The sequence below is a fragment of the Physcomitrium patens genome, chromosome 22 (assembly GCF_059467195.1).
Source record: "Physcomitrium patens ecotype Gransden chromosome 22, ASM5946719v1, whole genome shotgun sequence".
NCBI lineage: Eukaryota > Viridiplantae > Streptophyta > Bryopsida > Funariales > Funariaceae > Physcomitrium > Physcomitrium patens.
The window spans coordinates 4,404,725-4,432,189 of NC_143431.1; the positions used below are offsets into that span (position 1 = coordinate 4,404,725).

Genomic DNA, 27,465 nt, shown 5'->3' on the forward strand with positions numbered 1-27,465 from the left:
GAATTTTAATTTATCATAAATTCAAATTCAAATCTCTATTAAGAAAAAAAAAAAAAATTCTTAAATTTTTCTATTTTTAATTGATTTATCAATTGTATTTTTTTAGTGTAGGATAGAAACAACTTTCAATGCAAACAAGGATTTATTTATTTATTTATTTAATCGAAATCAACCTCAATCCAACCATCAATGTGTTTTTCTTCCATACTTATGTTTTCAAGATACAAACCTTCTAATCTAACTCAGCTCTGATACCATGTGGAAAATATGAAGACATTATATTAACAACAAAATTAATTACACTTTCATACATATGTATGTTCTAGTGTCTCCCGAGAGGACACTCCCCTGGTATAAAGACCCAACTGTAGAGATGTATAACTTGTGTACTCGTACTGTATAATAGTCCTTACAAGCAATAATGAACAACTGGTTGCAGTAACAGCAAATCAGTGAAGCTATGCATGCAATGTTTCGAGTGGACAGGATGAGCAGAAAAGTTGGGGCGTTGGACCCATTCTTGCCATCAACTTCGAGCTCTGTAGATTCTTCCACAACCTTGACTTTACATCGAACGATGTTGATCTCGATGTTGACTGTGTGGTGTGAAGATCAGATCCACATCGATCCTTCACACAGTCCACTGATTTTTACACAACTGAGTGTCGGTAGTCTCTTAGATTGGATGCTTGATTCCAGTTTCACGAAGTTTTTGGCGATTTGATGCTTTGGACAAAACTTCCAGAAAATTGGATACATTTCTGATGATGACTTTCCACCTCATACGATACTTTACCTACGCGTCTGATGAATCGATTATTAAAAACTGTTGCAAAGATTTTCAAAGATTTTGGTTTTGTTTATTGGGCCTCTACCATTTTGCATCCGAAGGGCATTCATGCAATTCGGCTACTCTTAATCCGTTACGTTTCTTGTGGGTGGGTGATTCCGAGATCGACGTAAGGTTTCAACTTCTGAAGTAAATTTCGTTACAAAGAAAGCTTCGAGCGAGATGCCACAAATCTATAATCAGATTTTGATTCTCAGCGTTGGAACAGTATCATAAAGCTGAATATGGTATTGTACCAGCGACGTGGTGTTTTGGGTTTTTTTTGGATGTTGCACGTGTCGATTGGATGAAGGCGGAACTGCCACCTCGCTCACGCGTCTGGGCCCGGTTTGATCTCCCCAGTTAGCAAACGAGGCGGTGAAATCAGATGTTGACGGTGTCTTTTGTGAAGTGTTGTAGTGTTGAGTCAGTGTGCTCACAAAGTCTGGATTTCTCAGAGCAGCTGCGAAAGATCGTTGAGAACAAATAGTTTGCCGACTTCATCTCTGTGTGCATTTTGCCGCGACATCTTTCACTCTTTAGTGCCTTCGCTTGTTTATTGTTGTTGCTGCTCTCAATTGAGTAGGTGGTCATGGGAGGTCAGGAACCAAACCCTTACTTGGTCAGCTATCCAAGCATGAACTGTCGGCCTCAGAGTCCCTTCGCATCAGCTGCTAGCGCTTCTCTTTATCCAAAAATTCCTTCCGAGGGACCTCAACCGTCTAGAAATCCAACGGTAGATGTAGCTGGTGATTCTGCCCGTTCTCATCCTTACCCGCAGATCCACAGCCAGGTGCAACAACCGACTGGAAACCCTTACATTTTACCCATGTCCGATTGTTCGGCCAATGCCCAGAACAGTGGCTTTGAGGAGCTCCTGGTGACCATTTCGGGTGCCATTGTGCATCTTGTGGACGATCAGGAGAGTGTCTTCCTGGACCATGGCAACTTTACGGTTTCTCGGATTAAACAACATGATCAGGGGATTGTGGCGGTGGTGAGAGTGGGAGATGGTTTGCAATGGCCTTTGATGAGTGACGAGCAGGTGGTGAAGCTCGATTTCATTCACTACGTCTTCTCACTTCCTGTGATAGACAAGGACACCGCTGAGGTATGCTTCACCAATTCGCTTCGCTCTTGGGATTCATATCAAATTCACGGCTCGCTTGCCTGTTGGAGTTGAGGTCATTATATTCATTCTTCTATACCTGCTTAGAAAAGGTGTACGTAAATCTTGCTACACTTTTGTGTAAGTTTGTTACTCTTGTTTTACAGTCGTTAATCGTTTATTTTTGCAACTTCTCAATTGAAGCTTCTAGGCCTGATTCATTGTGTATGGTGTTTAGTTATCATTATTTTTGTTTACCATACAAAGTTCTGTCAGATGTTGATTGTGTTCTGACTTTTGTTTTATCCATGTCTAGGCTCAAGGTGGAGAGAACATGCATTACGGAGTCACGTTCTCAATACCAGGGCAAGAGGCAGCTTTAAGAACTCTTGACGAAGTGCTCGAGTGTTACAGCTTATTCTATCTTCCAACATTAGTCCACGGAGACCAGATTAAACAGGCTGCCGATGCAGGTCTTGCTCCTAATGCTGCTTCACAGTTGGACACAATGGGCGCTGCGGTCGTCCCAGAATCTGTGGTTGCTGGAGATCCCAAGCAGGTGCAACAATGTCCCTATCTTCTGTAGATTTTCTTTAAGCTGCGGTCCTAGCTGCTTTAAGATGACCTTGGTTTTCGTCGCATATGTATCTGTACATTGCAACAGCGAGGCCTAGAACAACGGCACTAATTTTAACATGGTCTTACCACACTGGGATTTGATGTCCTTGCTTGGGGAGATTCGATTATACTAATCACCCTTTGCCCATTTATTTAAAGAAACCTTTGGTATCTGTGTTCCTAGCAGATTCGTTTCAGCTAATAATGTGTAATATGGTAATGCATCTTCAGATCACCGAGGAAAATCAAAAAGTATTTTGGACTGAGATGGCACCCAATGTGGATGACTATCGAAACAGAGTGGCGAAGTCGGTTGCGTCTGGATCAGGCCATTTAATTCGGGGCATCTTTTGGGTTCGAGATTCAACTGTCGAAAGGCTGCAGAGTGGCGCTATAAACAAGATAAAAAATTCCAAGCCTGCTGATAAACCAACCAATATAAGACCCTCGACACTACGTAATTTGCAGAGGTAGATCTCTGAATTTTTCTCTGTTTTATGTCACTGTTCAGTACCTCCGCGGTTTTTGTGGGTATATTTTCTGAATCATTTTTATCCATAGGTACATCTCATGATGAACGGTCATAGTATTAATTCCGAGTAATGCAGGTGTAGTCGACGGTTATAGTTGCCAGTTTTGTACACTGCTGTTCTTATGAGAGGATGAAAAACGAATGCTTGCTCAATTTTGATGTGTTTCTTTTAGAGTCAAGAGCTTGACGAAAGCAACGGACAATTTTGCCAAGTCGGTGCTATCAGGTATTATATCGGTTGCAGGAACGGTGCCGAATGCCATTGTTAAATCCAGAGTCGGAAGAGCCTTTTTCAGAACTGGTCCTGGGGAGGTGGCATTGGCTTCTATGATTTCATTTTGTGAGTCTAGAATCAATCCTCTTCTCTTGAAACAATGCATCAATTCTGATTGCTTATCTTTGCTTGTGTTTACCTCTTTCTGATGTGTTGTGTATCGCCATCTATGATGGCTATAGTTAGAATGTACATATGCGAACTCAATTTCATTACCAAGTGAATTATTAGTTTTTATATTTAGTAATAATACACTTTATGGGCGGAATTGTTATACAATGATCAGAGTAAAAGTATCTGATTGGTGAAGGTTATTAGATGAATGGAACAACACAACCTCTTTTTGTAACAGGTAATGTCAACTGGTGTTTGCAGGGAAAGTGTGTGATGCAGTGGAGCAGGCCACTAAGGAAGTATTGAAAAGTGGTACAAACGCAGCATCAAAGGTCGTGACACATAGGTGAGTGGTTTTTTAACTCTAAGTTCAATCTTCTCACTTTGGCAGGCTAGAATATGTGTAACTGGGGTCGCAATCAGTTGCAATAAACTCCATGCATCATTTTGAACAGCATTTTTACTTGTGGTATTAGATGGGCTGTGTCGGGTTGTAAAAGCCTTTTTTTCAACTTTACTTGTTTAAATATGCAGGCGCGGACACTCTGCAGGAAAAGCTACAGAAGAAGTTCTTGGCTCTGCAGGTCACTTGGTGGGAGCTGCATGGTCTGCCGTCAAGATTCCCAAAGCATTGAACCCAACCGCGGTTTTGAAGCCGAACAGTGCCGCTGTGATTGGAATGCATCAAACAGGACCAACGCAACCTCGGTAGATTAACTCAGACGCATGAAGTGCATTTCTGTATCTTACTCTCATGTGTGTATTCTTCCTGTTCTGGATAGTACGTTTCAGGAGACATGAAGACACTGGGAGACTGGAAGGTGTGTTACAGACGTCTGTCTTCAAGTGCTGCTTTTGTTTCGAATCCTGTGTTCTCACCACCGCAATTGTTAGTCAGAAGTCTTGAAATCAAACGTATATATTCATGCGCATTGATCAAGGGTTCTCATATCTGCACCATTTAGATGTAATTGATATACTCAGGTTTTGGTCATTGCCAGCTTTCAGAAGCATGCTCTGAGAAAGGCCGTCTCAAAGAGAGTTTTTCCTAGTCATTTAGAAGGCTCATGAACTGATAGCTAGTTGCTGTTCCTCGAACACTGGTAAGTAATTTAGTTCACTTCCAGTTCTGCGTCCGTTATCTTATCAAGATTTTGATTGCATGAATACTCTAGAAATTGTATCTAGTGTTTCTGCAGCTATGAACCCACGTATAACGTGGTCTACCTCTCAATTTCAGCCAAAATTTTGTTTGCGAATATAGGCTTAAAATGGTGCTATTATATGTTTGTTTGATAAACATAGTTGTTCTCAAATAACAGTATTAGTGTTTGTTATGTCAGTAAGTTAAAATTACAATGCATGAATCAAATTTAATACCTTAGATTTTGTATTTAATATGATTAATTTGTAGATAAGTATTTGTAGTCGGACCCTTGAGTGTTCTGTTTCAATTTTTGTACAGCATGAAAGAAGATGAAGTTTTAGAAAATGCATTTTCAAAAGTTATAATGTAATAAATTTTTCGTTCATGCAATGTTTTCTTTTCCAAAAACTTTTCTTTCTCTAGATATTAAACATTTAGTTTACTCTTGATTTTTTAGCATCCTCAAATTTTCATTCACTAGAATGTTTTCTTTTTGGAACCCTCTTATTGATAAATACTTTTAACTCTCTATTTCTTTTTTCCATCATGTACTTCACATTGTAATTTTCTAATATGTTAACAAAGAATTTCGAACTAAAGTAGAGGTGAAAACTTCAAGACAGAAGCAGGCATACACAACCAAGTTCACTTTTCATCAAATACTATATTCCAATGGATTAGAAGGACACATCTTCTGAACAAGCTGTTGGAGTTGCATGTTTGAGTGCAAACGTGGTGGATCCCACAAATTGGACGTGGACAGGAATTAGGTTTCTGGTTTCCATTCACACCACTCAACTTTCCAAATTCTGGCTGAGACCTATCTTTATATCTCCCAGCCGCTACAATAATGCTTTGTGCTTTCCATGGACGTCACAATCTATGGTACCTCTTCATAGCTCGGTTCGACGTGAAAGTTTAGGTTAGGAGACGTAACATGGGTTTGAGAACATCAGTCGTTCCCTGGGAGATTGATTTACATTTGAGAGTTCTAAGTCGGGATTAAAGCGCTCAGCATATTTCAAAGCAGAAACAGTAGCTGTGATCACTTTTAAGGGAAGAAACACACCTTAATTAAAAAACAGTAAGGAATCTAGTTTACAACCTGGAACTCAGGTACGTAAGCAAATAGTTTAAGTGGTTTTAGGTTCAAAGCACACACTATATTGGTGGAAGTGCCAAAACTAAGAACACAAATTCATGGCAAGTATAAATCGTATATCGATACACATACTTGTATATATATTTATGTCGATACACAAGTGAAGAGTATACCAGTGATTGATGTTGATTTCCATTCTTCAAGTTTCACACTCCAAAAATGAACCCTAGTGTGCATCAGTTTAATAATTCCATTGTAGTAAGTCGGCATGTGCATTCACACATGGTCTTGAGTTCCTCGCTGCAGGGAGGAAAGTGGAGATGTTTATACCAAAAACATGCTCAGAAAATGCCTTTATTCTTTCCAGGAGACCAAGTAAAGTTTTACTGGTGGGATAAGAATCCTGGTATTGAGCTGTACTTCATGACGTGAGAGAGTTGTCCATGGCAAGGCGTGGTGGTCTTCTTGCCACGCTTGCTCGAATTTTTGTTCTGTACATAACCGCAGCTGCGCTTGGTGGGCTGGTTCCTCGCCGTGGTCTGCCGTGCTCCGGAGCCACTTAGAACTGCCTGCACATAGCGCTGCAACCTCCAAAGTGTTGCGGGGTCCTGCATAACCCATAAAAGAGACCAGTGTGAATGGTTAAAAGAAGAACGTTTGACATAAGTATTAGGGAAAATTGATGAAGAAGGAGAATTCTATTTCTTGTTCTGGGCAGCAAAGATACACCACAGCGCGACGAACCTGGGCGTCAATATCAACTTCAACTTCGTCGGAATTTATATTGAACGATGGGTTTCTCTGGGCAATGATTTGTATGACGTGACTCAGATTTTCAGGAGGCAATTTCCCAAGGTTCTGTCCCAGATGCCTTTTCTCCTCGATTGACATCGCCCTGCTACTAGACAAAAAACAACAAGAAACCAGCAGAAATGAATATATTTACACCCTTGAAAAGCGTTTCAGAAAGGCATAACTTTATCCTTGTCAACCAGTTTCATTACATCTAAGACAAGGGACGTCAAGTACAAACTTCCCTTTGTGCATGAATGTCTTGATTTAAAAAAAAATTAACAAAATACCATAGTTCAGAAATCGGTGTTAATTCGTTTTCAAACTACCCTGGGGATTGATAGTATGGTCTACTGTACTGAAACAATATTTTCTAGATGTTGGCCATGTGACACTTAATATAAGAATGAATGGGGATATAGATGATCCCTCTGAGCCCAATGATTTAAGGAAGTGATAGCAGTTTATAAGCAACGTGAGATGGATGATACAAACCCACGAAAAGTGACTATCAGAGTACTGACCTGCACGTAGGAGCTGCTTGTCGCTTTAGGTCTTCTAGCTGTTTATCGAGTTCCTCCAACTGTCATCACATAACCAACAAGTCAACCACTTGTGGTGGAGTGAAAAAATGGCGCAATTTTCGTTGCGATACATTTCTCCATGCAGAAATATTATCGAACGTGTGACGCATATGAATGATAGCACGTGGATCATTTAACAAGAGACGAATTTTCATTTATCCTAGGTACCTGGATTAGATCACAGGTTAATTTATAGAAGAAAGTCCTTTGTTAGCTACAATTATAACAACACTATCTTCAAGGCCTAGATCTTACCATTCTGGTCAAGTAGATGTCAAAGAGGGCTTCATTGAGTCTGAAGAGGCGTTACCAAGTCTACTACTGAACATCCAATGTACGTGCGCGTGATAAAACAATTTTAACATTCGAACTGACGCATGTCCTCACGTTCACCTAGAGTCTCTTCAAAGTAGATGGAACGATCTCCTGGCCCTCAGATGCAGTGGTAACCCAAGCTTGAATATGGAAATACCTTACCTGAAGCAAATATTGTTCTGTCAGTTTCTTTGTGTCTATCTCTTCAACTACCTGCATTCCTGCTTCTTTCAGCTGTACTTCATTGTCTTCCTGCTGAGTCTTCGATTCCTGCACAAAAACAGTGAATATAGTCACCAGCTCAGTATGTGGCAGATTACCAACAACTAAGAGTAGAATACCGTCAAATCTCGCCGCACAATGAATCTAAATTAATGATATCAGTATAATAATAATAATCCTTTAATTGTTAGTATGATAAAGCTTAAGATTGATTTCTACAAGAGCTGAAGTTGCTAGAAGGAACAGGGTTATCATCACCATCCCCAAGATAGATGTTACCTCAAAGTGCAACTTTGGTTCTATAAGAGCCTTCCATTTTTCCTCAAACTTGTCAGAGAGGGTTTTCGACATCACATGTACGTCAGAGCCCTCTGGATTATAAGTCATGGCATTGGAGAAGACCAAACGCATATCATCACAGACCTCCTGAACATGCTGGTAGCCTGAAGTGTCTTTCGCATCCATTTTGTTCTTTATTGTGCCCAAGTCCATTGGTTTCTCAATTACCTGCTCAAGAAAAGCCAAACTCAAAATTGCAAATACATAAATCGCTTAAAGCAAGAACAAATATCAGAAGTTAAACCACCAGACCATGGGAGCACTAGATATACATCCATATGTTCAAATCCGAGATTTCTTTTAGATGACGATGGTTCATTCCAAGACAGACGAATGTATCCGCTAGATGCGAATTCGAGACTTGCTTGCAGCTTGGCCTATGAGGATCATGCCATACTGAATACAAAAGCATACTCCTTATCGGGACTTGACTGAATAGATGAGACATCAGGGACCAATATTAACAAGGAGACAGTCTTTCATATGAGAGGTGGAGGTTAGAAGATAGGCATTTGCACGAGTTAATATTTTTTACATCGTTGTAGTCGTGCAGACCCAGGCCTTCGACATCCACAGGTTTTAAAAAAGGCCAAGCCCACTTGTGCTGAGATATCTGCAAATCAAACCAAACTAAAGTTACATCAATTGCTAAAAAGACGTCGTCTCCAGGACTTTTCTAAGACCGCTGTCACAAAACTAAAATTTGCACTTTGTTTCTAACCATACTAACACATAGAAGTTGAGAATGACTGATCTATTTCATTTTATGAGTGGTGATGAGTAGAGGCATTGCTATACGTCGTGATGCAAATTGTCTAAGGAGTCAACCGAACAGTCTTTTATGTTTTAAAGCTTATGCAAGAGCTACACAAGGTTACGGGGTACAAATACCGAAAATATAATTTGAAAGCCCAAATGACTTGAGTTTGACAAAGAAATTGTGAGGGTTAAAATATAAATACTAACACTCACCTGTCTCCAGATGCCTCTAATTTGATTCATTAATTCTTGATTACGCTTGCTTCGAGCTACATCCCCTCTGTTATTATCTAGCAGATACTGCTGCTTTTTGTTGAGGGTACCACAACCTTTGTCGCGATCTTTCAAACCAGTTCCTGACTCTCCTTTGCTTTTACTTTCAGCATTCTTTTCTTGGGTTACCAGTGCAATCTTTCTCTCAATCTGAAAATTTTACTGAAATTTGAGACTGGTTGCACATCTTAAGTACGAACACCACAGAAAACGGCATGATCTTAAAGCAAAGTTTCCTGAGCGAACCTATGCAAAGATAAGTCATTCTTTAAAGACAATCACAGTAGGATACTTATATTGTTTTTCCTTACCGACCATAGGAATTAATAAGAATACAACTGTAAGCACCAGAAAAAGGTCAACTTGAGACAGCGAATCAAACAAAGAGATAAATTTCATAGAAGCGAGTGCTCAAATATGAAGCCTGTGCAGAGGTAATAGTTCTTTCATGCAGTAGCTGCTAAAGTTTAACCAAATTCAGAGAAAAATGCAAGAGTGCTCATGCCAAAAAACAAAGCACCTCTTCAACTTTTGCTGTGAGGGTCTGAACTTGTTGCTTCAGAAGATTTCTCGCGGCCTCTGAGACCTCCGTTTCAACCTCATTGGCTTCTACCGTGCTGTCCCTATTCTGCCCAACTGCAGCTGGTGATGGGACTCTGTCGTCCCTATCTCTTGCTCCTATCAGATTTCCACACAAGACAACTCGATATAATCTCTACCATATGCTATAAACCATCGGAATGGGACATCAAAGGTTTTCTGTCATTGCACTCTCCTATTCTTCTCGTAAGAGTTAATTAGACAATGCCGCAATCATTAACCTTAGGTAGACTTGGGCTGAAGCAGCGGATAGAAGCTGCCAGGCATGACATGGTTACAATCAACTATCTTCAAACAAGACGCACTAGAACCAATATTCATCCCTATCAGAAAATTAAAACTGCTTATAAAAATAGGAATACATAGAACGATACCTCGCCCTTCCTGTACTGGTCCACATTGAGCAGGTTCTGCAGCCATGTCACCATCCACTCCAATTCGTGGTTTCATTTTCATTTGCTACAAATCTACAAAGCTGCTCGATCCTGAAGCATACACAGGACTTGCAGGTTGCTGGCTGGACAGAAAAGCCGCCGCGACTCACGTTCCAGTACAGTTGTGCATGACTCTCCCCTCTGGCTCGTTTGACGCAGTCATTAATCACATTTGCAATGTCAGATGACACAAATGCAAGGATTGCGAGAAGAATAAGTCACCATCTGCCAACAAGGATCACATACAGTGAGGCAATTGGAACACGTTCCACATTCTGCATTCCTGAAAGACCTAAAACATCTGAATTTCTCCAACAACGCAAGTCTCTAAAGGCTTCTCCATGAATTCACCATATGTGAAACTGCTAAGGTCCTGGACTTTCCAAGCTCGTCATTGATCGCAACAAACCAAGTTCTGGCCAAGATGAGGTCTATGATGAAGCGAAGTCCACACTTGAAGAATGTGCGTTAAACTCCAAAAAACGTTTTACAACAAAATTCCATGTAAATAACCTTATGATTTATTACAAGGCATGTGAAGCAGGGATGTTCACACACCGGGCGGCTATCGACTCGGAAATTGGTTCCGCAGTTCGATACTCAAAACCTGCAACGCAATGCAATACCGCGGACCGGACTTCATCGACAGGCTAATCTTGAAATTCTTAAATTTTCATTCGCTTCGGCTACGCTACGATGGAGAGCACTCACCTGGGTTACTAAAGCCTTCTTCTCAGAAATGGGTTCAGAGCAAGGTAAATTGGTGATGTGTCCATCTCGAGTTCTCTACCGAATTGAATAAAACTAGATGTTCTAAATAATCAAGGATTAAGTAAAAAGTTTGACTCGAATCGAAGCTTGATGATTGCATCATGCGCAAAGCACGAGTTGACTTATTTGGACAACAGTACAATTCGCAGTTGAGAAATAAAATGGCGTGGTTTCTGTCAGCCCTAAACCCATCCGACACCACTCCAGTTCGAATCCTACAGACAAGACTTAGACATTCTTACTAACCTGAACGACGTCGAAACCTTGCTTGGTGACGGTAGAAATGCAATCTGATCGGCGCTGCAAAATTACCCATAGTTAACTGTCACGTAAACTGGCATCGAAGAATGAACATCAAGTTGGAGAGGATTAGGGAACGAGAAGAAGCTGATGCAATATGGGAGAAACTACCGTGCTACACGCAACATCATAGATCATGGCTTCCACATACGAAAATCTGGTCTAGTGAACACTATCTCGAGACCATTAGTTTAACACTAAATTGATGAAGAACAATGTGCAGCCAGTTACCATTCTTCGGGACCTGGCCCGAGTTTGTGTTAAGTCTCACATGAGTTGAATTACTAACCTCAGAAAGGGGCCTCGCATCTAGTAGCACAAGTAGGAAACCTTCAAGACTGAAGGCGGGAAACGAGAGCGACACGACTACAGCTACCATGTCTTTAAGCATACATTTTCCATTGACCATTGAAATTCACTCACAGTTCACATGATTCCTCGACCTGGGGTCAGAACATTCAGCTCCACAATCAAGACAACAATGGAGAAGCATTGAGCACTCGAATAGGCAAAAGCTGGATGAAGTTCGTAGGCCCGCAAGAACCCAACAACAAACCCCTTCAGAGATTCAAACAGCGGAGTCGGGGACTCTAAGGATTGCGAAGAAAACTGCCCAACATACAACATACATGATCACTGCAGACTAATAGGGCAATTGCACCAGCATGTGAGAATATCTTGCATGCAATCAGTCTCTAAATGCTGGAGCAGTGAACACGTTATATAGCCAATATAACTTTTCCGATGACACGGATTCCGCGCACAAGTGCAAAGCTTTTGGCAAAGCTTCTGGACTTGGAATCAAAGAAGAAGCATGAGATGAAAAACTGCAAACATCCACACAATCTATTTCAAATGCAGAAAACGAACAAGTATGTCAAATCATGACAAGGAAAAGCCCAACAGCCATTAACCCAAGTTACTGAAACCTCGGGGGACACAATGCACCTTAAGCATGTAAGAAGGTAACCTTTGAGGAACCCACAATATAGCAAGCATCGATTAAGACGGAAGCGACGGCATGAAAAGCAAATTGCCTCCACTCACCGAAAAGAATCCAACCTACGATCAAATTGCAATCCTCTTCTGGAATTCAAGAATCAACACTACGTCCTGCTCGCCGAATGGTCAGCAAAATTGTGGACTCGCAATGAAGTAGGAAAGGTTTAGAACATGAATAGGAAGTCGAAGCACCCTGGACACACATTGCCATGTCTACAAATGGCTCTCCGAAAGTAGCTAGGAAGTAAAGTTATACAACCATGAAGAAAGTTTTATGTGAAGGAGAAAGGAGATTTGCAGCATGAGAGGTGGCTCATTGTGCATTTCTTTAAAGGCTATTTTTCAAAACAGAAGAATCAACTGGGAGTCACATGTTGGTTAGGGAAGAGAACAAGAGCTGGACTTGGGCAATACGAGAGCAGCGCTGAGACTAAAAGTTGCCAAATCATTGCGCTTCCTTATTTGGGTAGTATTACAGTCGTGCAGTTGGAGAAAGCCCTAATATAAATCCTTTCAATCAGTTCAGAAAACACCAATCAGCGAAGACCAATGCAACGCCACAAGCTTGTCATGAGCATGAAATTTCTGCCGACATGGAGAAGGGATTTATTCACTCTTAGAATCTCTCGAGGACTGTGGCCTTGTCCATGAAAACTTTTAGATGCGCACAAAATTGCAGAAACTTCACCTACTATGGGTCACATTGTCGGACATGAAATCCAAAACAAAGCCCCCACACGCAAATTTCTAAGGGTTAAGACTGGCAAACGGCGTCGTTTAGTGCTCCTAACTTGACAGAAGCAGGGAATTCGAAAGCAGATCGAAATAGTAGCAATGCAATGAATCATGCGAGATGCTGTTAGGACACATAGCCTTTAGCCTAGTGCACGGTTGATGAAACTACAAAACAGATGACGCCTTTGGCTCATACAATCACAAGTGGGGATTATGATACCAAACTAAAACACTAGATTGTCTGGTTACACAAACGAGAGGAGAAGGTAAACCTCAAAAGAACGGACGCATGAAGCAAATTGGAGGCAACCCAGAGGACGTGGACCAGGACGTCATTGGACGAAAACGAGAATTGGAAACTGAATCTGAGCTCAATTAATCTAATGATACAAAAATACAGGTGTGAAGCTAAATTTATTAAGGTACTGACTGTCGATTATCGGTGCAGCACGAACTAACAAGAGGACCCCCACGTAGGTAAGCACATAGGGAATACAGAACCTTCGCAAACACTATATAATGCTTCACCTCTTTAATCCCAGTGCTTCTAACCAGTCAATCCTTTCAACCTCTAACCACTTCATTAATACAAATCTGTTTCGAGGTTGGACGTAGTGAGATGGTAATAAGCTCCTTTGTTGATCCTCAGATATCGAGTTGTCCAAGCCGCTACTAGCATAATTATGCTGTATCTCTACTAATGGCGCTCAGTGCAACAGCTAAGACTGAATAGTTAACATCTGTGCCTCAAGTAGAATTGCCTTGGACTTCAGTGTCCCGCAAGTGGAGCCAGCAAGAAATCGAGTCTTCAGAGAATTGAGAAGATGGTACACAAGTTACAATAAGGAGAGGAAAAGAGTGTCCATGTTCCTACAAAAGATTGCAAGCAGCACATTGCTCCTCTCCTCGTTCAGCATGCACAGCCACCTTCTTTGGCCTCCGCCAGTGCATTCGAGGTTGGCTTGAGGTTCACATCAACAAGGTCATCTTTGTGTGAAGATAATGCCTCCATTCCAGGCAGCGCTACGGCAATTTTGCGGAAAAGAGCCTGCGTAAAAAAGGATCAAGGTTATATCAACTCATACAAGGTATACATCATCAATTAAACAATGGACACCATAGAAAGCCGATACACCTAACAGTAACGAAAGAAATAGAAAATGAACATTCAAGTTTATTTTCACCTTGATGTTAAATCCAGCCTTAGAACTTGTTTCGATGAACATGACTTGTAATTCCTTGGCCTTGGCGTCTCCTTCCTCTATTGAGACCTGCCTGCAAGATTTTCCAACATTCACAGTTTATAAGTCAACATAGCGTTGTTGATTCTGGATGCTAATTTTGTGAAGTTCCCCAAAAAGACAAAATTACTCATCTAATATTGTGAATTTACTGACCTTTTATCGACTAGATCGGTCTTATTCCCAACTAGCATAACAATGACATCATTTCCGCGCTCCGTTCGCACCTCTTCCACCCAACGAGCTGTATTAAGGAATGATTGCCGATCTGTTCCATAAAACTTTGTCAGACCGTGTGCCGTCATAATGTCAACATTCAATTTAGAAATCTGTGTTTCTCAGCACCAAGGAAACCTTTGAAGAATTATCATATTCAACGAAGTCACACCCTTGATATCCTGAATTTATAGATCTACAACCCCAAACATTACAGAAGGAATATACGACGACTATCCACCCTAAAATAAATATTGTGTGACTACATTTCTGTCAATAATGAAAAATAAAATGGTAGCGTTCCTTCCAGGTGAACCCAATGAGAAAGCCAAGTAAAACATTCCAGGATTGGTTTCTAATTATTTGCAGCAAAGCATATTCAACATCGATGCTAGAATAGCATGGAACTCATCCTAGACTAAAAGAGGTTGCAAGACTCACTTGACACGTCATAGACGATCACCGCAACAGATGAATCACGGATATAGCTGGGAATTAGACTCCGGAATCTTTCTTGTCCTGCGGTATCCCTGTAACCACATTTGCAATCAACATTAATAAGTCAGTAAAAAGGAGAGAAGCCACGATATCTGCATTCATCCCACACTCGACTTACCCCATAAGACCACAGAAACACCTCATTACTGGTCAATAACGCCCACAAAGTCGGAAGATGAAAAATATGTGACATTGGTCTATAATGAGCAGAAGTGGATAGGACATACACAGATTGTTTGAAGGTACAGAGTAAAACGAGGAAAGTTGCAGAACGAGGCGAATTTGCATAATGTTGCTAAATCACATAATGATTCTTAGAAAGTTACCAAAGCTGTAGCCGCACGGTGCGGTCTTCAAGGTACATTGTTTTTGAAAGAAAATCAATGCCAATAGTCGCCTGCAAACATAAAATTTGGTTATCACCATAACCACAGAACACTTCGAAGTTTTGAAAAATTGAACAATATTTTCGTGCATCAGATTTTCGCACATGAACATCCACACATTGCAACTGGAACTTCAACAACTAATAGATTTGATATTTAAGAAACTAGAGAACAGGAATAAATTAGAAGATACAAAAGAGGAGCAACAAATAATTTTAGGGTTGAAAATGACAATGAAGAGAACGAAAAGGACGTCCAGCGCAGTTCATCCCTTCACGCATTGCAAGGATCTAAAAACGAAGAAAAGGTTACATGTTGTACAGATGCGTACTGAAATGGAGAGATGTGTAGTGAAGAAAAAGAGATACGGTAAAAAGGCTGGAGAAGCACGGCACGCAGGGCATTACCTGGTATGAATTGTCAAACTTGTCATACATAAAGCGTGTGATGATACTCGTCTTGCCCACAGACTGCCAACCACCAGCGTTCAACATCAACTCATCAGGATAAAAGCTTACCCTCACAAAACAAAACCTCGGCTAACCGGGAGAGGATCTCAAACGGGAATGTAAAGCAAACCTGATCCCCGAGAAACACCAATTTGTACTTGGCCAATGGCGATACTGTTGTGGATTGATCATCCCTCCCCATAGACCCCACCTGTGCCTGGCTCCTGACGGATACTTCGAAAATGATAAACCTTCTGGTCTCTTTCTAGATTCTGAATCACTGCCGCTCTGAATCTCACAGTGCTCACTGTCGAACTAGTCACACAGACATTCTCCAAGTTCTTCCAAAATCTACCTCGGCTGATCCAAAAGCATGTCTCAACCTCCACAACACCTTGTAAGAAGCCACAACCCAAATCCAAGTGGTGAGGTTTGTTCCAGCTTCGCACACCAAACGTTCCACCTCCGATCTAAGCTCCCAGATCCTCTCGTTCACGCTACAGGTGCCCACAACTTTCAAATGAAATTCACAGAGTTCCGCAGCAAGCTTAAAGACCGCCGCAGCGAATCAACCACCGACACAACGAAGAGGTCAAAATCTCAAAATGCGATGGCCTTGTAGACTGCTAGCGCTCCCAAGCTGTGGAGAAGAAAACGACGAACCTCGCCAGATGAGGCGGAAAGCAACTCAGACCTCATTCTTCCTTCCCCAGCCTTTCCCTTTCACTTTGGACTTCATCTATTCTCGAGCCATGTCCTCTCGTTTATCATGTATCTTTCCTGGCCTTGGTTTCTTTCTATCATTTTGGCACGCCAGCTTGGACGGGGTACTATTTGTGTGGAGTCCAGCAGGGTATTACAATGTTGTACTTCCGTTTCAAATTTTGTACTTTTACGTGGTTATGTAAAAATAAGACTGTGCACAGTATTTTATTTACTGCCGTAATGAATGAAGTGTGTGTGAAGTAAGAGGGAATTTATTCCAAATAAACACACATCTTTCAAAGACACATTTAATCTTTTATGTCGACTTATGAGTAAGCGATTGACAGGATTCATCTCTAATTTGGTATATTAGTGCTGCTAATTTAGGAGGGAGGATGAGATTAGAGTTTTAGCAATTCAAACTTGCAAATCATGACATTGTTATTGAATATTTTGACGGCTTCCTGCAGTGTATAGCTCAGTATATCGAAGCTTATTAAAAGCACGCTAAAGTGGTGATTTATGAATCTAGCACACTTCAGATTAGAATAACAAGAGATAGGAGACAATCATCTGTAAATGCATCTCACAGATAAAACCATAGACATGTAAAGACCAATGATTGTGTAAAATGGCCATTGTGAAACGTTGAAAGCAGGTGCAGAATTCAAATGCCTAACACCATTCAACAAGGCTTCACCATTTAAGAAGTAAAGTCTCTCTTTTGTTGCCATGGATAGAGTCAATATAGTTCAATTGCAGAAGCAAAGAAGTAATCCTGAGAGCGCATACAAATGCATGAAATCTGTTTCATAAAACTATCTTGGTTTTACCTTCGAGACACTTCGAATACAGACCACATTTGTCAGACAACATAACAAACTGAAACTAGACGCTTAAATGAATTATTCCTCGCGCTTCATCTGCCACAGCAAAAATCCTCAACCAACATCAGTCAATCCATCCACGTTGCGCTTGTCATCTCAACGACGAAGGAATAAGCATCGATCACTTCATCGATCTGCATGAGCATTGAACATCCAGTTTGAAACTTGAATGTTAGAATATCGCAGGGTCACAGAATCGTTTATGAGAGGTTTCAAAAGGTGTGGATCACACAATATGCTCAAGTAATTAAGCTTCCTTGAGAAACAAGGAGAATTAGTATTGTCTACACAAACTCTCTACACAAATACGACAGAACCTAAAAACCATTAAAATTGAAACTCACAATCTTCTGAGTGGGTCGGCCAGCTCCATGTCCAGCTTTTCTGTCAATGCGAGCAATGATAGGGTTCGTCTGCGGGCTGTCCGCCAAGCTCGTGCAAAGTGTATACTGAAGAGCCTGCATGAAAATCGAAAGCCACAGCTGATAATCTCGTCCCTGAAACTTTCAACCCCAGCATCGGTGAGATCTGATAGGTTTTGCTTCTGAAAAAAGTAATTGGCTGCAAGCCATTAATGATTCCAAGTACAGGGATTGGAAGAGAGGGATTGAAGGGTGGGGTGCATACCGCAAGAAGTTTGAGAGAGTGTAGAGGAACCACTCTGTCGTCGTGGTCAGCAGTAAGAAGCATGGTGGACGGGTACTGCAATCCCTTCATCTGCTCCCATGGCCTACAGACGTTGTGAATGGGCGAGAACCTATATGCAACGGCGAATTAGACCTGATGAGTACTTCAGTAAGCAAGATGTTCCAAATTCTTAGTCATCTTAACGTCGGGAGTTTTAAGGTCGAAAAGATGGAGAGTGAAGGATCATACTTGATTAGGTTGTGAAAGTCCTCCTCATTGTCAGAGCAACCATACTCGGAGGTCCACGCATGTCCTGCAAATAGCCAAACAAAGACATGTCACCAAATGCTCAACATTTTTGAGTAATATCACATACATATTTGGAATGAATCAACGGTGATGTTCTGCATAGTGCTGATCACGGACATTTACATGGCCGGAGCTCACCTATTGTAAATTTGTGGAACCGAAGCATGTCCATCACACCCACATGAGCCAAGGCACAGCCAAATAAGTCAGGCCTCTGCACACACAAAAGTGAGAACAGTCTGAATTGTTAACATATTATCCTTCGTCAATCTTCGAGGCGTGTTTAACTTGACGACACTTGGAGTGACGATTTGAAGGATGGAGTATTGCTACCTGATTGATGCAGGCAGCCACAAGTAACCCCCCATTACTTCCACCTTCAATACATAGCCTGTTAGACTGTGTGTAACCCTCCTTTACCAAGTATTCCCCGCAGGAAATGAAATCGTCAAAGCAATTTTGCTTCTTCAGTAAACACCCAGCTTTATGCCATTCTTCACCATACTCTCCACCACCTCGAACATTGGCCACGGCCACAACTGCTCCGTAATGCTGGACAAGAACTAAGCGAGAAACGCTGAAGCTGGGGGTAAGGCTGATGTTAAATCCACCATAGCCATACAAGAGTGCGGGATGGTTGCCATCTTGAACGAGGTCTTTCTCGGAGACGATGAACATGGGCACTTTAGCACCATCCTTGCTGGTCACAAACACCTGCTTGGTCTCAAACCTTGACCGAACAAAGATTTCGGAGCCAATCTCACGCAACACCTTCAACTCTGGCTTCGGTGCACTCAAATCAGACCTGTAGATAGTTCCTGGAGTTAAAAAACTCGTGACGTTGATGAATATCTCAGAGTCCTTCCTATTTCCTGAGATCTCAGTAACGCTACCGATGTCAAGTGGGAGCCGCCATTGGAATTCGCCAGTTCGCAGATCGTGAACTTGAAGCACGTGCTTCACGTCGTGTATGTAACATGCTAGCAGATTTTTTTCATTCACACACCTTACGGAGCTAAGTACGTCTGTTTCAGACTCAGGGATCACATTCCACCAAACCTCTGGGTCGTTGATGCTGACTCTCGTAACCTTGTATTTGGGCGCATTTTTGTTCGTGAAGAAGGTGAAGATTGGCCCGTCGTTAGCTACATAGAGGTGCTGTGCTTCGAAATTGTCCACCAGTTTCGTGAAAGGTAGGATAGAGTTTGTGTCTTTCAGGATTTTCAAACCCCCTGATATCTCTGTGAGGTCACAGTAGTAGAGCCGGTTTACAGGGTCGCACCCTTCTCCAATTAAAAGCAGCAAGTACTGCATGGTACAAACCTGCATGTCATGGACTTGAACGAATCCCTGGGCATGCGAAACGACAATCGCAAGATCTATATGCCATGGATCAAGGAAAAATGAATGCCAATTTCATTCGAAAGTACCTTGCCATCGTCAGTGATTCTGGTTGAGGAAAGCCAAGCAGAGTGCTCTAAGTCCTTCCAGCACAAAATATCGTCAGATTGATCAGTGCCCAAGAAATGATAATACAGTTCGTGGAATAGGTTGATGTCCGTCTCTGTGCCAGCGTCTGAACACTCCACGTTTCTGAAATGAATCCATGATAATCGAGTTCAATTGAACGATTGAAAACAGCTGATTGTAAGTGAAGGGGATGATAATTATTTTGCCACTTCGTGACTAGGCCGAGGGTGAAGTCGAGATTGAGAACTTACTTGGGCTGGGGGTAGCGGTTGTAAAAGAAGCCTTGGTGGTCATGAGTCCAAGAAATAGATGAAAATTTCACCTGTAAATGCCACAAAGATATCTATCAAATTCAGGAAAAATGTAAATAAGAGCTCTAAGAAATGCTCTCAAATTTGAATTGATCTTTCATGCATGCATGCATGCAACAGAAGAACAGTACCGCTCAATAGTAGCATGAAACGAAGAGGTACAAGCCAGCAGCACTCCACCCAGGATATGGTATCAGGTTGCACAAAGCGATCCTCCACGCACATTACTTTGATAGTAACCCAATCGCTCCCGCTCGAGCTCAACCCATAAGCCATGAATTCGGCATTCTCGCTGAATTCTTTCATCGAGAGAGCCACAGTGCCATCGTTGCTCAATGCGTTAGGGTCAAGCAGTACGTCCGCGTCTGCCTCCAATGAGCCCTACGAATTCACAACACAAAAGAGAACCATCTCAAACTCCCAAATTAGCTATGCCCTAACTGGAAGGCATTTTTTCACCAGGACTAATTGACAGGGGATGGTGGAGCCAGTTGCACAAACAAACGGGGTGCACCTGAATGTAGAGAACGCTCTGGGCCTGTAAGCCAGAGTTGTGGGTGTGAAAAAATTTGTTTCCTCGCTTGTAAGGACAGCCATAGCGAGGATAGTTGTACATGGACGTGACTTTCTCCTTCAATTTTTCTCTGTTTGAGCATTTCAATAACACATTGTTTGCTAGCTCAACTTGCCTCTCCACAAATTCTTTCGTTTCAGGGAAATCTGGATCTTCCAGCCTACCACAGCAGTCGTCCGTTGTGGAATCAGAAACAACAGAAATACGTCATTCTTGCAAGCTACCAAACAACATTGCAACGTGTTTCTGAGACATTGTGAGAGGAAAATCACGGAAGAATTTGCCACAAAATCGCAGACTTCCGTTATGCGACCCAAAGCAAGTTTCGGCATGATGAATGGAAAATTGAAATAAATGATTGAAGGTAGGTCGTAGCAAGATGACTCGCGTATTGTGAGTCTTTCGAAAGTAATTACCAGCGATAAGGATCCACGATTTCAACTCCATAGTAAACATCCTTCACTGATTCATCACGGCGAGCTTGGGTGTACTGAAGGTTGAATTTCACGTCCTGCGCTGACCTCATGGAATCAGCGACGGCTTGGCCGCCCGCTGCTGACCCTACACCATCACCGTCTTTGAGAGATGGCTGCACATGGAATCGTTCCAGTGCTGAGATCCCCTGGGAATGTTGCTTCGAGTGGAGGGAAGCGGCTCGAGGCAGAGCGCTTGCATTCACAGAAGAACAGCTGGTGTCGTCATCGTCAGACATCTCAACGTCTGCTCGTTGTTGTTATCGACACAGCAAATCTACAACTATAATTTCTGAAAATCGAGGCTACCACGCAGTAGTGCAGAAGTTTACGCCCATGAGGTGCCGCAAATTTTGATAAACTCGTCGAACAATGCCTTCGACACATTCATAGACAGCGCCCTCATCGATTGTCTTAACCATCTCGTGACTTCTTAACTATCTTTGCACAACAGAAGCTAATCCAGAATTGCAAACTGAGTGTATCTCCTTCACTTTAACTGAAACACAACCGAAAACGGTTTCACTGATGAACTTGGCTCCCTGGAATTATAACTAAGCTAGAATAAAATTTCGTAACCAGCATCTGGTTTGGTCAAACAAGCCCAGGCCGGTCTCTCTTGAAGACTATTCTTCGAGTTGCAAAATTTATCACAGTAAGCAATAATTCAATCTTTTCGCAACACATGACTGTTGTTTGAGCGGACGAAGATCCTCTCCACTACTCCTCCCCACATGTCAACAAATTTAACTAGCAAAGAGAATAAGCTGATCACTAACACAAAAAGTAATAGCGCTGCGCATTGCATAAAATCGCCGTCCTAGCGAAATTAGTGCACTAAAGGGGTGAATTGAAATCTCCTCAGGATTCTCTTCTCCGAAATTTTAAATCTTATAGATGAAACAAATACTTTTAACGACAAATTCAAGCCTGGAATGGTAGCGATGAAGAGTCTCTTTGGCTGCATGTCCAGATTTTTTATTTTTTGCAGGGATATACAAGTCCCATCATTGAGCATATGGATTTGGGCATTTTGCCCCTTTTCTCTGTTATAACCAAGGTCGCAAACTCAGCAATAGTTGATGATTTTTTTGAAAAATTGAATAAAACGAGTCAAATTTTTCTCTGAACCAAACAGGGAAAAAGATTCGAGGAGTACGAAAGAGTACATGAAAATCTTTAACGAATCAGAGGATCGAATCAAAATGTCAGTCCTGACGATCATGTCAGAATAATTTGTGCAAGTCAGAGCTGCCGAGTAACAGAGCTACGCAAAGTGTTCACGAAAACATGATGATGAAGCACAGTGACCTTGTTGACCGCAGCTTGAAACCTGGCGTCAAATTGTTAACACGGAGGAAATCAGGTCACGCGATGTCGGATTTGAAACTGAGAATAGTCAAAATTTTACTGTAATCAGAATTTGGGGCGCGCAACTCATCCTTTTCCGGAATTTGCACACTCAACAGTGCAGACACTAGTTACAGATTCGCAGAGAATTGAAGAGGGCAGCACAAGATGATCATTTTCCCCGTCACAAGACGACAAACCTTGATTCTGTCACACACTGTGCCCTACTTCCGTGGCCTATGTGATCCCAGTTTCGACCCTGCAACCCCTTTAGATTATGATTTCACAATTAAATCTTCTTAAAATTCTAAACATTAAATATATGAATCTAATTAATAAGGAAGCTGTGGCACAAGACAAAGAAGCCCTCTCATTGGCCAAAATCAATCGATAAATTGATATTTATAAATTGATACGAATAAATTTATATTCATTACATCGTATTTTACAGTTATATTTATCTATATTATTCTTTGTAGTTTCAGGTAGCAGAGGGATAGGTACCTAGTTGGTACATAGTATTGCACAAACAAAAAATCCAAATAGCTACATACCAGAACAATTTTAAAATCTCGTAATTCTTAATTCATGTTGTTAATATTTTAGGACAGTCCAAGAGTTGGCTGCCCATCGTTAAGTTGCCTACGAAATTTGAGATAACGACATGGCATCCATTTCTATTGATATGCATAGATGACAGGCAAATAAAGTGAAATAATGAGACTGCAAAACAAATACATGTTATGCAAAATTGATAATTTGATACTTGGACAAAGTCAAAATTTGAAAAGGACACTTACACTTTTGCATGTAAGAAATAACACAATTTGAAATAGGACTAAGAGAAAAAATTCTTAAATGCAAAAGCTGATTTTTCTAAATATGAAACCAACTAAGTGAGGCTTCTTGATTCCAACCGATCAAACAATTGCAAATTGTGACCTTTCACCTTGTCTTCTAAACACAACTATGATGTGATCCTTTATAATTAGAACATTTATATAATCAATTAGATATTTAAAAATAAATAAATAAATCCACCATTGATCTGTGAGTCTTGCACATTTTTAATTCCATATCAACTTGCTTAACATTTCTCAACCACTTAGTATTAGATTTATGTCAATATTATTTATATTCTCTTGACAATTTTGCACCTACTTAGTAAAAATATTATAGACATCTTGATGCAACCTATGCATGAGTACATCTACAAAACAAAATTATGTAACTTAACTTCTATGTTTGTGTGGGAGATTTTTGCTCTGTATGCTTTGCATCTTTCATCAACAAAGATACAAAATTGGGGTTTTAAAACTTTTTAACACATCATTTTTGGAAGTGCTTGTATTTGTATAATATATGAACAAGTTGTAAATGTATGCAATGCTAGCACAGTTTTCATATTTATGCATTACAAAACCCATTCACGCAATAATAATTTAATATTTAATACATTACATTAGGTGAGATTAGATGTTGCTGATGCATATTCTGTTTTCTTCCGGTGCAAGATGTCTTCAACTTTTCCTAGCAACCTCTGGAATGATCAATGCAAATGTAGGTTTACTCATATTAGTAATTCTTGTTGTAAAATAACATATATATATATATATATATATATATATAAATTGATTGCATCTAGTAACATGTAGACATGTCTTTGTTGTTTTAAAGAATTTAAATCACACACAATTTTAAACTAATGAACAGTGTAAATAATTAAACACGCCATTTATGTATCAAATAAAGCTGTAACAAGATATTATTACCTTAAAACTTTCTCCATCTATAGATACAACTTTACAAGCAGAAGCTGCTATAACAGATGCTGCTCGTGGCTCTTTGCTCAAAAGTGCTAATTCACCAAAATAATCACCCTTACTGTATTTCATAACTGTTTGATTCTTGGTTTTAGCCTCTGCTGTTCCCTGTGAAAATCACGTTTTTATTATTATTTATTTTATTTAGAATTCTCAAAAGTACATTGTGTTTTTTCCAATAAAATTAAAATCCTCTTTGTATAAATGATAAACTAATCATGTAATAGTTTTCTGAATGTCTGAAACGATGGATAAAAATATTCATAAACTTCTTCAACACTTTCCAAACACACTTTTAATAGAACACATGCCAAATTACTAGTAGGACACAAATTTATTACCTCAACCAGTAAATAAAATTTATCCCCAGGTGTACCTTCAACTATAATAGATTCCCCAACATTAAAGTATTCAGGTTCCAAAACATCTGCAATGGCTGATCTTTCATATACATCAAGGCTCTGCACCCAATATGAATTTCTTTAAAAAAAATTTAAAAAAGTGTAAAATAGAATATATTTTTTTGAAACATATCCAAAATTCTATCATGTTTTTTTTTTTTTTTTTTTTTTTTTTTTCTGGTTGAAACCTCATTTAAAAAAAATTCGTGGACTATTTTTTAATGAATTACCTGTAATAATGGAACATTGGATAAAAATTCTTCATACAGATCTCTTCTTGTAGCTGTTGATGTCATCAATATTGCCCTAAATGTTGCACGATCCATGGCCCATAATACACAATCTGTACTAGCCTAGATTGGATGCACATTTCTTTGATAATAAGTTCTTAAGCAGTATCAATTAATTGTTTTAATAAACAAACTTAAGAGTTGAACGTGATAACAGAAATGTCAATATATAATAATATATTAAACATGCAAATAAGGAACTACTAATCACTTTAATAGTGGCTGCCCGCGGTGCATCATAAAGAAGTGCCAGTTCACCAAAACTGTCTCCTGGGCCATAAGTGTGAATATGGATGGGCTCTGGGCTATTATCTCTCAATATCCATACAGTACATGATCCAGCCTAATCACATAATATTTGAGCTCTTTGTTAAATTTTAAATTTAATAAATACATATACATATATATATATATATATATGTGTGTGTGTGTGTGTGTGTTTGAGAGAGTATTCATTTATCTATGTAATTCTATTCCAAATGGTATCATCTATATATATATATACATAGTGTCTTTTTTCTCATGTTCTCATTTTGATTTTAATTTTACTTTGGTTTTAAAAGGAACAATTGTTGATGGCTGTTACCTCCATCAAGTAGAAGTTAAGGCCAGATTCTCCTTGTTTGATAATCACATCACCTGTTTTGTGTTTTTCTTCTTCTACAGCATCAACTACCTATGACCTTGCATCCAATTTTCTAATATCAATTTGGGTACTCTAATGTCATGCCAACCCCGAGAAGATCCATTGCAAAGATATTGAATTTTAAAAAAATAATAGAGAATAAATTTTCCTGGATTTAATCCACAAATTTTACTGTTTAATATATTTAACTTTTATGTTAAGATGTATTCATTTTTATTTGAAAATAATAACCAGAATCATTTGCTAAAAACACATCACATTGTTGTATGGCTTCAACATTATTTATTTATATAAATACATAAAAGTGTGGGAATCTATGGAAGCAAAGTTACTCACAATCTGAACTTGTTCTTTATCAAGACCTTTGAAAATATAGCTCTTTTCTATGGCCTTTTGTATGCGCTGTTTGGCTGCATTGGACTTTACAACAACCTAAAATTCATTCCAAGAACAAAAATGTTAGCATAGAGTGCAAAAATTGATAAAAATATGCACAAAGAATTATAATGGTTTTATTTCGAAATTGGGTAGAAATGGAACTCCAAATCTCAGGTGTCCCTGAATCTAATTTCAGAAACAACTTGTGTATTTGAATACTATTAGCAGTAGTATTCTGAAATAATATTTAACTTTAACAGAACAATAATAAGATTATGTTTGTCATTAATTTTGGTTATTGTTGTACCTTTGGTACAAATGTACTATCTACAGTTGCAGCTTCTGCACTAACTCCAGTTCTTCGAAAAGATAGAGTTTTCCTTTGTTTTGCCTAAATGTGTAATAAATCATATCAGGCCTTTTCTTAAAATGAAATAAAAAAATTCTTTTAAAGTTTTTTACAAACTTACTTTATTTACACGTTTCCATTCATCTTAACAATCTACAAGATCATTTAATAACATTTGACAAACCACATATTTGGATTTAATAATGCAATAATTAAGAAATTTATGAAGATCGAGTTATAAGGTTCTGGCAAAGACATGAATTTTAAAATTGCCACACAAATTCACAACTAGGACTTGTGTGTGTGTATATATATATATATATATATCTATGTGTGTGTGTGTGTGTGCGTAGAATTATTATTATTATTGATCAGATATGCAAATTGACATTATAAATAAAAAAAAATTGAAAAATGATTAGTTTTTTTTATTGTATACATGGAAATTTTGTTTATATTTTATAGATTAAATATTGGTCATAGACACGCTTGCATGCATATTTTAATTTTAGTGAAAAATGATTTAATGGATCTTCATCATTTGCTTTTAGAAAGAATTAAAACTCATCTATGCAAAAAATCATGCTCAAGACATTGATTCTTACTCATGTTTGCCCAAAGTTCTACTTCAAACATAATCATGTGATGCTTTTTTTGCATGAAAATCAGAATTATTATATCAAAGAAATACTTAGCATCATCCATGTTATATCAAAGAAACCACAAATCTGACTCTTCAGAATGAATAATATGTGATTTATTTTATTTTATTTTATTCTATAATGTACACATATTTAAGTGGGTTTTATAAAACATTATTTTTTTTTATCAAGTTGTTGTTGTTGTTGTTGCAAATGTTATTATATTTCATCTGATCATCTTTTAGGGTTAAACCCCACTAGGGTTGGAGATTACTTCTTTGTCTGAAAGTTTTTTGCTGCTTGATGCCATGACTTAGCACATACTATGCAGAACCAGTCTTATTGTTATAATTTGATTATGACAGACAATCATGTGAACTCTTACATCACAAAATGATAAAAATCTTAATCAATTGCATTCTTTTCATTGGCTTCACGGTCTTCAAGTAATTTATTCTACTCTTTGTCATTCTCTTAGGCACAACCCCTATTAATCCGAGGGACATCTTTCGAGTTTGGGTTAGCAAAGGCATTTTCCATACTGGAACTGGCATCCTCCAAGAAAGTACTTTAAAGCTTGTCCATTTACTT

The 27,465-nt window shown here is 39.5% G+C and overlaps 5 protein-coding genes across 15 annotated transcripts; 1 reads left to right on the top strand and 4 right to left on the bottom strand.

Annotated features, from left to right (window-relative positions):
- Positions 1-1,250: 1,250 nt before the first annotated feature.
- LOC112275354 (protein EARLY-RESPONSIVE TO DEHYDRATION 7, chloroplastic) lies at positions 1,251-4,734 on the top strand. The gene is made up of 6 exons (XM_024505666.3): positions 1,251-1,940; positions 2,254-2,496; positions 2,787-3,025; positions 3,261-3,427; positions 3,737-3,821; positions 4,010-4,734. The coding sequence occupies exons 1-6, from the start codon at positions 1,422-1,424 to the stop codon at positions 4,185-4,187; spliced, it is 1,431 nt and encodes a 476-aa protein (XP_024361434.1). The 5' UTR covers positions 1,251-1,421; the 3' UTR covers positions 4,188-4,734.
- A 933-nt stretch (positions 4,735-5,667) lies between these two features.
- Positions 5,668-12,890, bottom strand: LOC112275355 (transcription factor GTE6). Of its 10 annotated transcripts, XM_090246165.1 has the most exons (13): positions 12,161-12,674; positions 11,743-11,940; positions 11,403-11,556; positions 11,060-11,113; positions 9,983-10,267; positions 9,529-9,686; positions 8,949-9,158; positions 8,512-8,589; positions 7,917-8,144; positions 7,578-7,685; positions 7,041-7,099; positions 6,469-6,625; positions 5,668-6,332 (listed from the first exon to the last, which is right to left on the bottom strand). In XM_090246165.1, exons 5-13 carry the CDS (start codon positions 10,062-10,064, stop codon positions 6,108-6,110), a joined length of 1,305 nt encoding a protein of 434 aa, XP_090102291.1. In that variant the 5' UTR covers positions 10,065-10,267; positions 11,060-11,113; positions 11,403-11,556; positions 11,743-11,940; positions 12,161-12,674; the 3' UTR covers positions 5,668-6,107. The 10 variants fall into 10 exon arrangements, with proteins under 10 accessions (XP_090102291.1, XP_024361443.1, XP_090102292.1 ...); XM_024505675.3 differs by lacking the exon at positions 11,403-11,556 and having other exon boundaries at positions 6,469-6,619; positions 11,796-11,940; XM_090246166.1 differs by lacking the exon at positions 11,403-11,556 and having other exon boundaries at positions 11,796-11,940.
- A 312-nt stretch (positions 12,891-13,202) lies between these two features.
- Positions 13,203-16,394, bottom strand: LOC112275356 (ras-related protein RABH1b). Its single transcript, XM_024505676.3, has 7 exons — positions 15,771-16,394; positions 15,599-15,661; positions 15,132-15,202; positions 14,749-14,837; positions 14,248-14,359; positions 14,035-14,125; positions 13,203-13,898 (listed from the first exon to the last, which is right to left on the bottom strand). The coding sequence occupies exons 1-7, from the start codon at positions 15,840-15,842 to the stop codon at positions 13,761-13,763; spliced, it is 636 nt and encodes a 211-aa protein (XP_024361444.1). The 5' UTR covers positions 15,843-16,394; the 3' UTR covers positions 13,203-13,760.
- A 573-nt stretch (positions 16,395-16,967) lies between these two features.
- On the bottom strand, positions 16,968-23,247 carry LOC112274867 (uncharacterized). 2 transcript variants are annotated; one of them, XM_024504691.3, is made up of 12 exons: positions 22,901-23,247; positions 20,940-22,614; positions 20,464-20,683; positions 20,130-20,330; positions 19,890-19,960; positions 19,599-19,761; positions 18,502-19,476; positions 18,307-18,382; positions 18,109-18,172; positions 17,860-17,989; positions 17,577-17,690; positions 16,968-17,268 (listed from the first exon to the last, which is right to left on the bottom strand). In XM_024504691.3, exons 2-12 carry the CDS (start codon positions 21,233-21,235, stop codon positions 17,251-17,253), a joined length of 2,328 nt encoding a protein of 775 aa, XP_024360459.1. In that variant the 5' UTR covers positions 21,236-22,614; positions 22,901-23,247; the 3' UTR covers positions 16,968-17,250. The 2 variants fall into 2 exon arrangements, with proteins under 2 accessions (XP_024360459.1, XP_024360458.1); XM_024504690.3 differs by having other exon boundaries at positions 16,968-17,366.
- Positions 23,248-23,649: 402 nt separating this feature from the next.
- LOC112274772 (cAMP-dependent protein kinase regulatory subunit) lies at positions 23,650-27,417 on the bottom strand. The gene is made up of 9 exons (XM_024504519.3): positions 27,149-27,417; positions 26,192-26,275; positions 25,843-25,938; positions 25,447-25,536; positions 25,072-25,203; positions 24,801-24,923; positions 24,511-24,630; positions 24,119-24,277; positions 23,650-23,886 (listed from the first exon to the last, which is right to left on the bottom strand). The coding sequence occupies exons 1-9, from the start codon at positions 27,182-27,184 to the stop codon at positions 23,809-23,811; spliced, it is 918 nt and encodes a 305-aa protein (XP_024360287.1). The 5' UTR covers positions 27,185-27,417; the 3' UTR covers positions 23,650-23,808.
- Between the last annotated feature and the right edge of the window lie 48 nt (positions 27,418-27,465).

Excerpts from the sequence above, each read along its gene's own strand:
- LOC112274772 (XM_024504519.3), bottom strand. The coding sequence starts at position 27,184 with ATGGCATCAAGCAGCAAAAAACTTTCAGACAAAGAA. Across the intron at positions 24,278-24,510 it reads AATTTTATTTACTGGTTGAG|GGAACAGCAGAGGCTAAAAC; the intron begins GTAATAAATTTG and ends TGATTTTCACAG. Across the intron at positions 23,887-24,118 it reads TAGATGGAGAAAGTTTTAAG|AGGTTGCTAGGAAAAGTTGA; the intron begins GTAATAATATCT and ends TGATCATTCCAG.
- LOC112275354 (XM_024505666.3), top strand. The coding sequence starts at position 1,422 with ATGGGAGGTCAGGAACCAAACCCTTACTTGGTCAGCTATCCAAGCATG. Across the intron at positions 3,428-3,736 it reads GGCTTCTATGATTTCATTTT|GGAAAGTGTGTGATGCAGTG; the intron begins GTGAGTCTAGAA and ends TGGTGTTTGCAG. Across the intron at positions 3,822-4,009 it reads TCAAAGGTCGTGACACATAG|GCGCGGACACTCTGCAGGAA; the intron begins GTGAGTGGTTTT and ends TTAAATATGCAG.
- LOC112275356 (XM_024505676.3), bottom strand. The coding sequence starts at position 15,842 with ATGGGGAGGGATGATCAATCCACAACAGTATCGCCATTGGCCAAGTAC. Across the intron at positions 15,203-15,598 it reads AGTTTGACAATTCATACCAG|GCGACTATTGGCATTGATTT; the intron begins GTAATGCCCTGC and ends TTATGTTTGCAG. Across the intron at positions 14,360-14,748 it reads GATCGTCTATGACGTGTCAA|ATCGGCAATCATTCCTTAAT; the intron begins GTGAGTCTTGCA and ends TTTATGGAACAG.
- LOC112275355 (XM_024505671.3), bottom strand. The coding sequence starts at position 10,064 with ATGAAAATGAAACCACGAATTGGAGTGGATGGTGACATGGCTGCAGAA. Across the intron at positions 9,687-9,982 it reads ACCAGTACAGGAAGGGCGAG|GAGCAAGAGATAGGGACGAC; the intron begins GTATCGTTCTAT and ends GAAATCTGATAG. Across the intron at positions 8,590-8,948 it reads TTAGAGGCATCTGGAGACAG|ATATCTCAGCACAAGTGGGC; the intron begins GTGAGTGTTAGT and ends TTTGATTTGCAG.
- LOC112274867 (XM_024504690.3), bottom strand. The coding sequence starts at position 21,235 with ATGTCTGACGATGACGACACCAGCTGTTCTTCTGTGAATGCAAGCGCT. Across the intron at positions 20,684-20,939 it reads ATCGTGGATCCTTATCGCTG|GCTGGAAGATCCAGATTTCC; the intron begins GTAATTACTTTC and ends CTGCTGTGGTAG. Across the intron at positions 17,990-18,108 it reads GACTTTCACAACCTAATCAA|GTTCTCGCCCATTCACAACG; the intron begins GTATGATCCTTC and ends CGTTGCATATAG.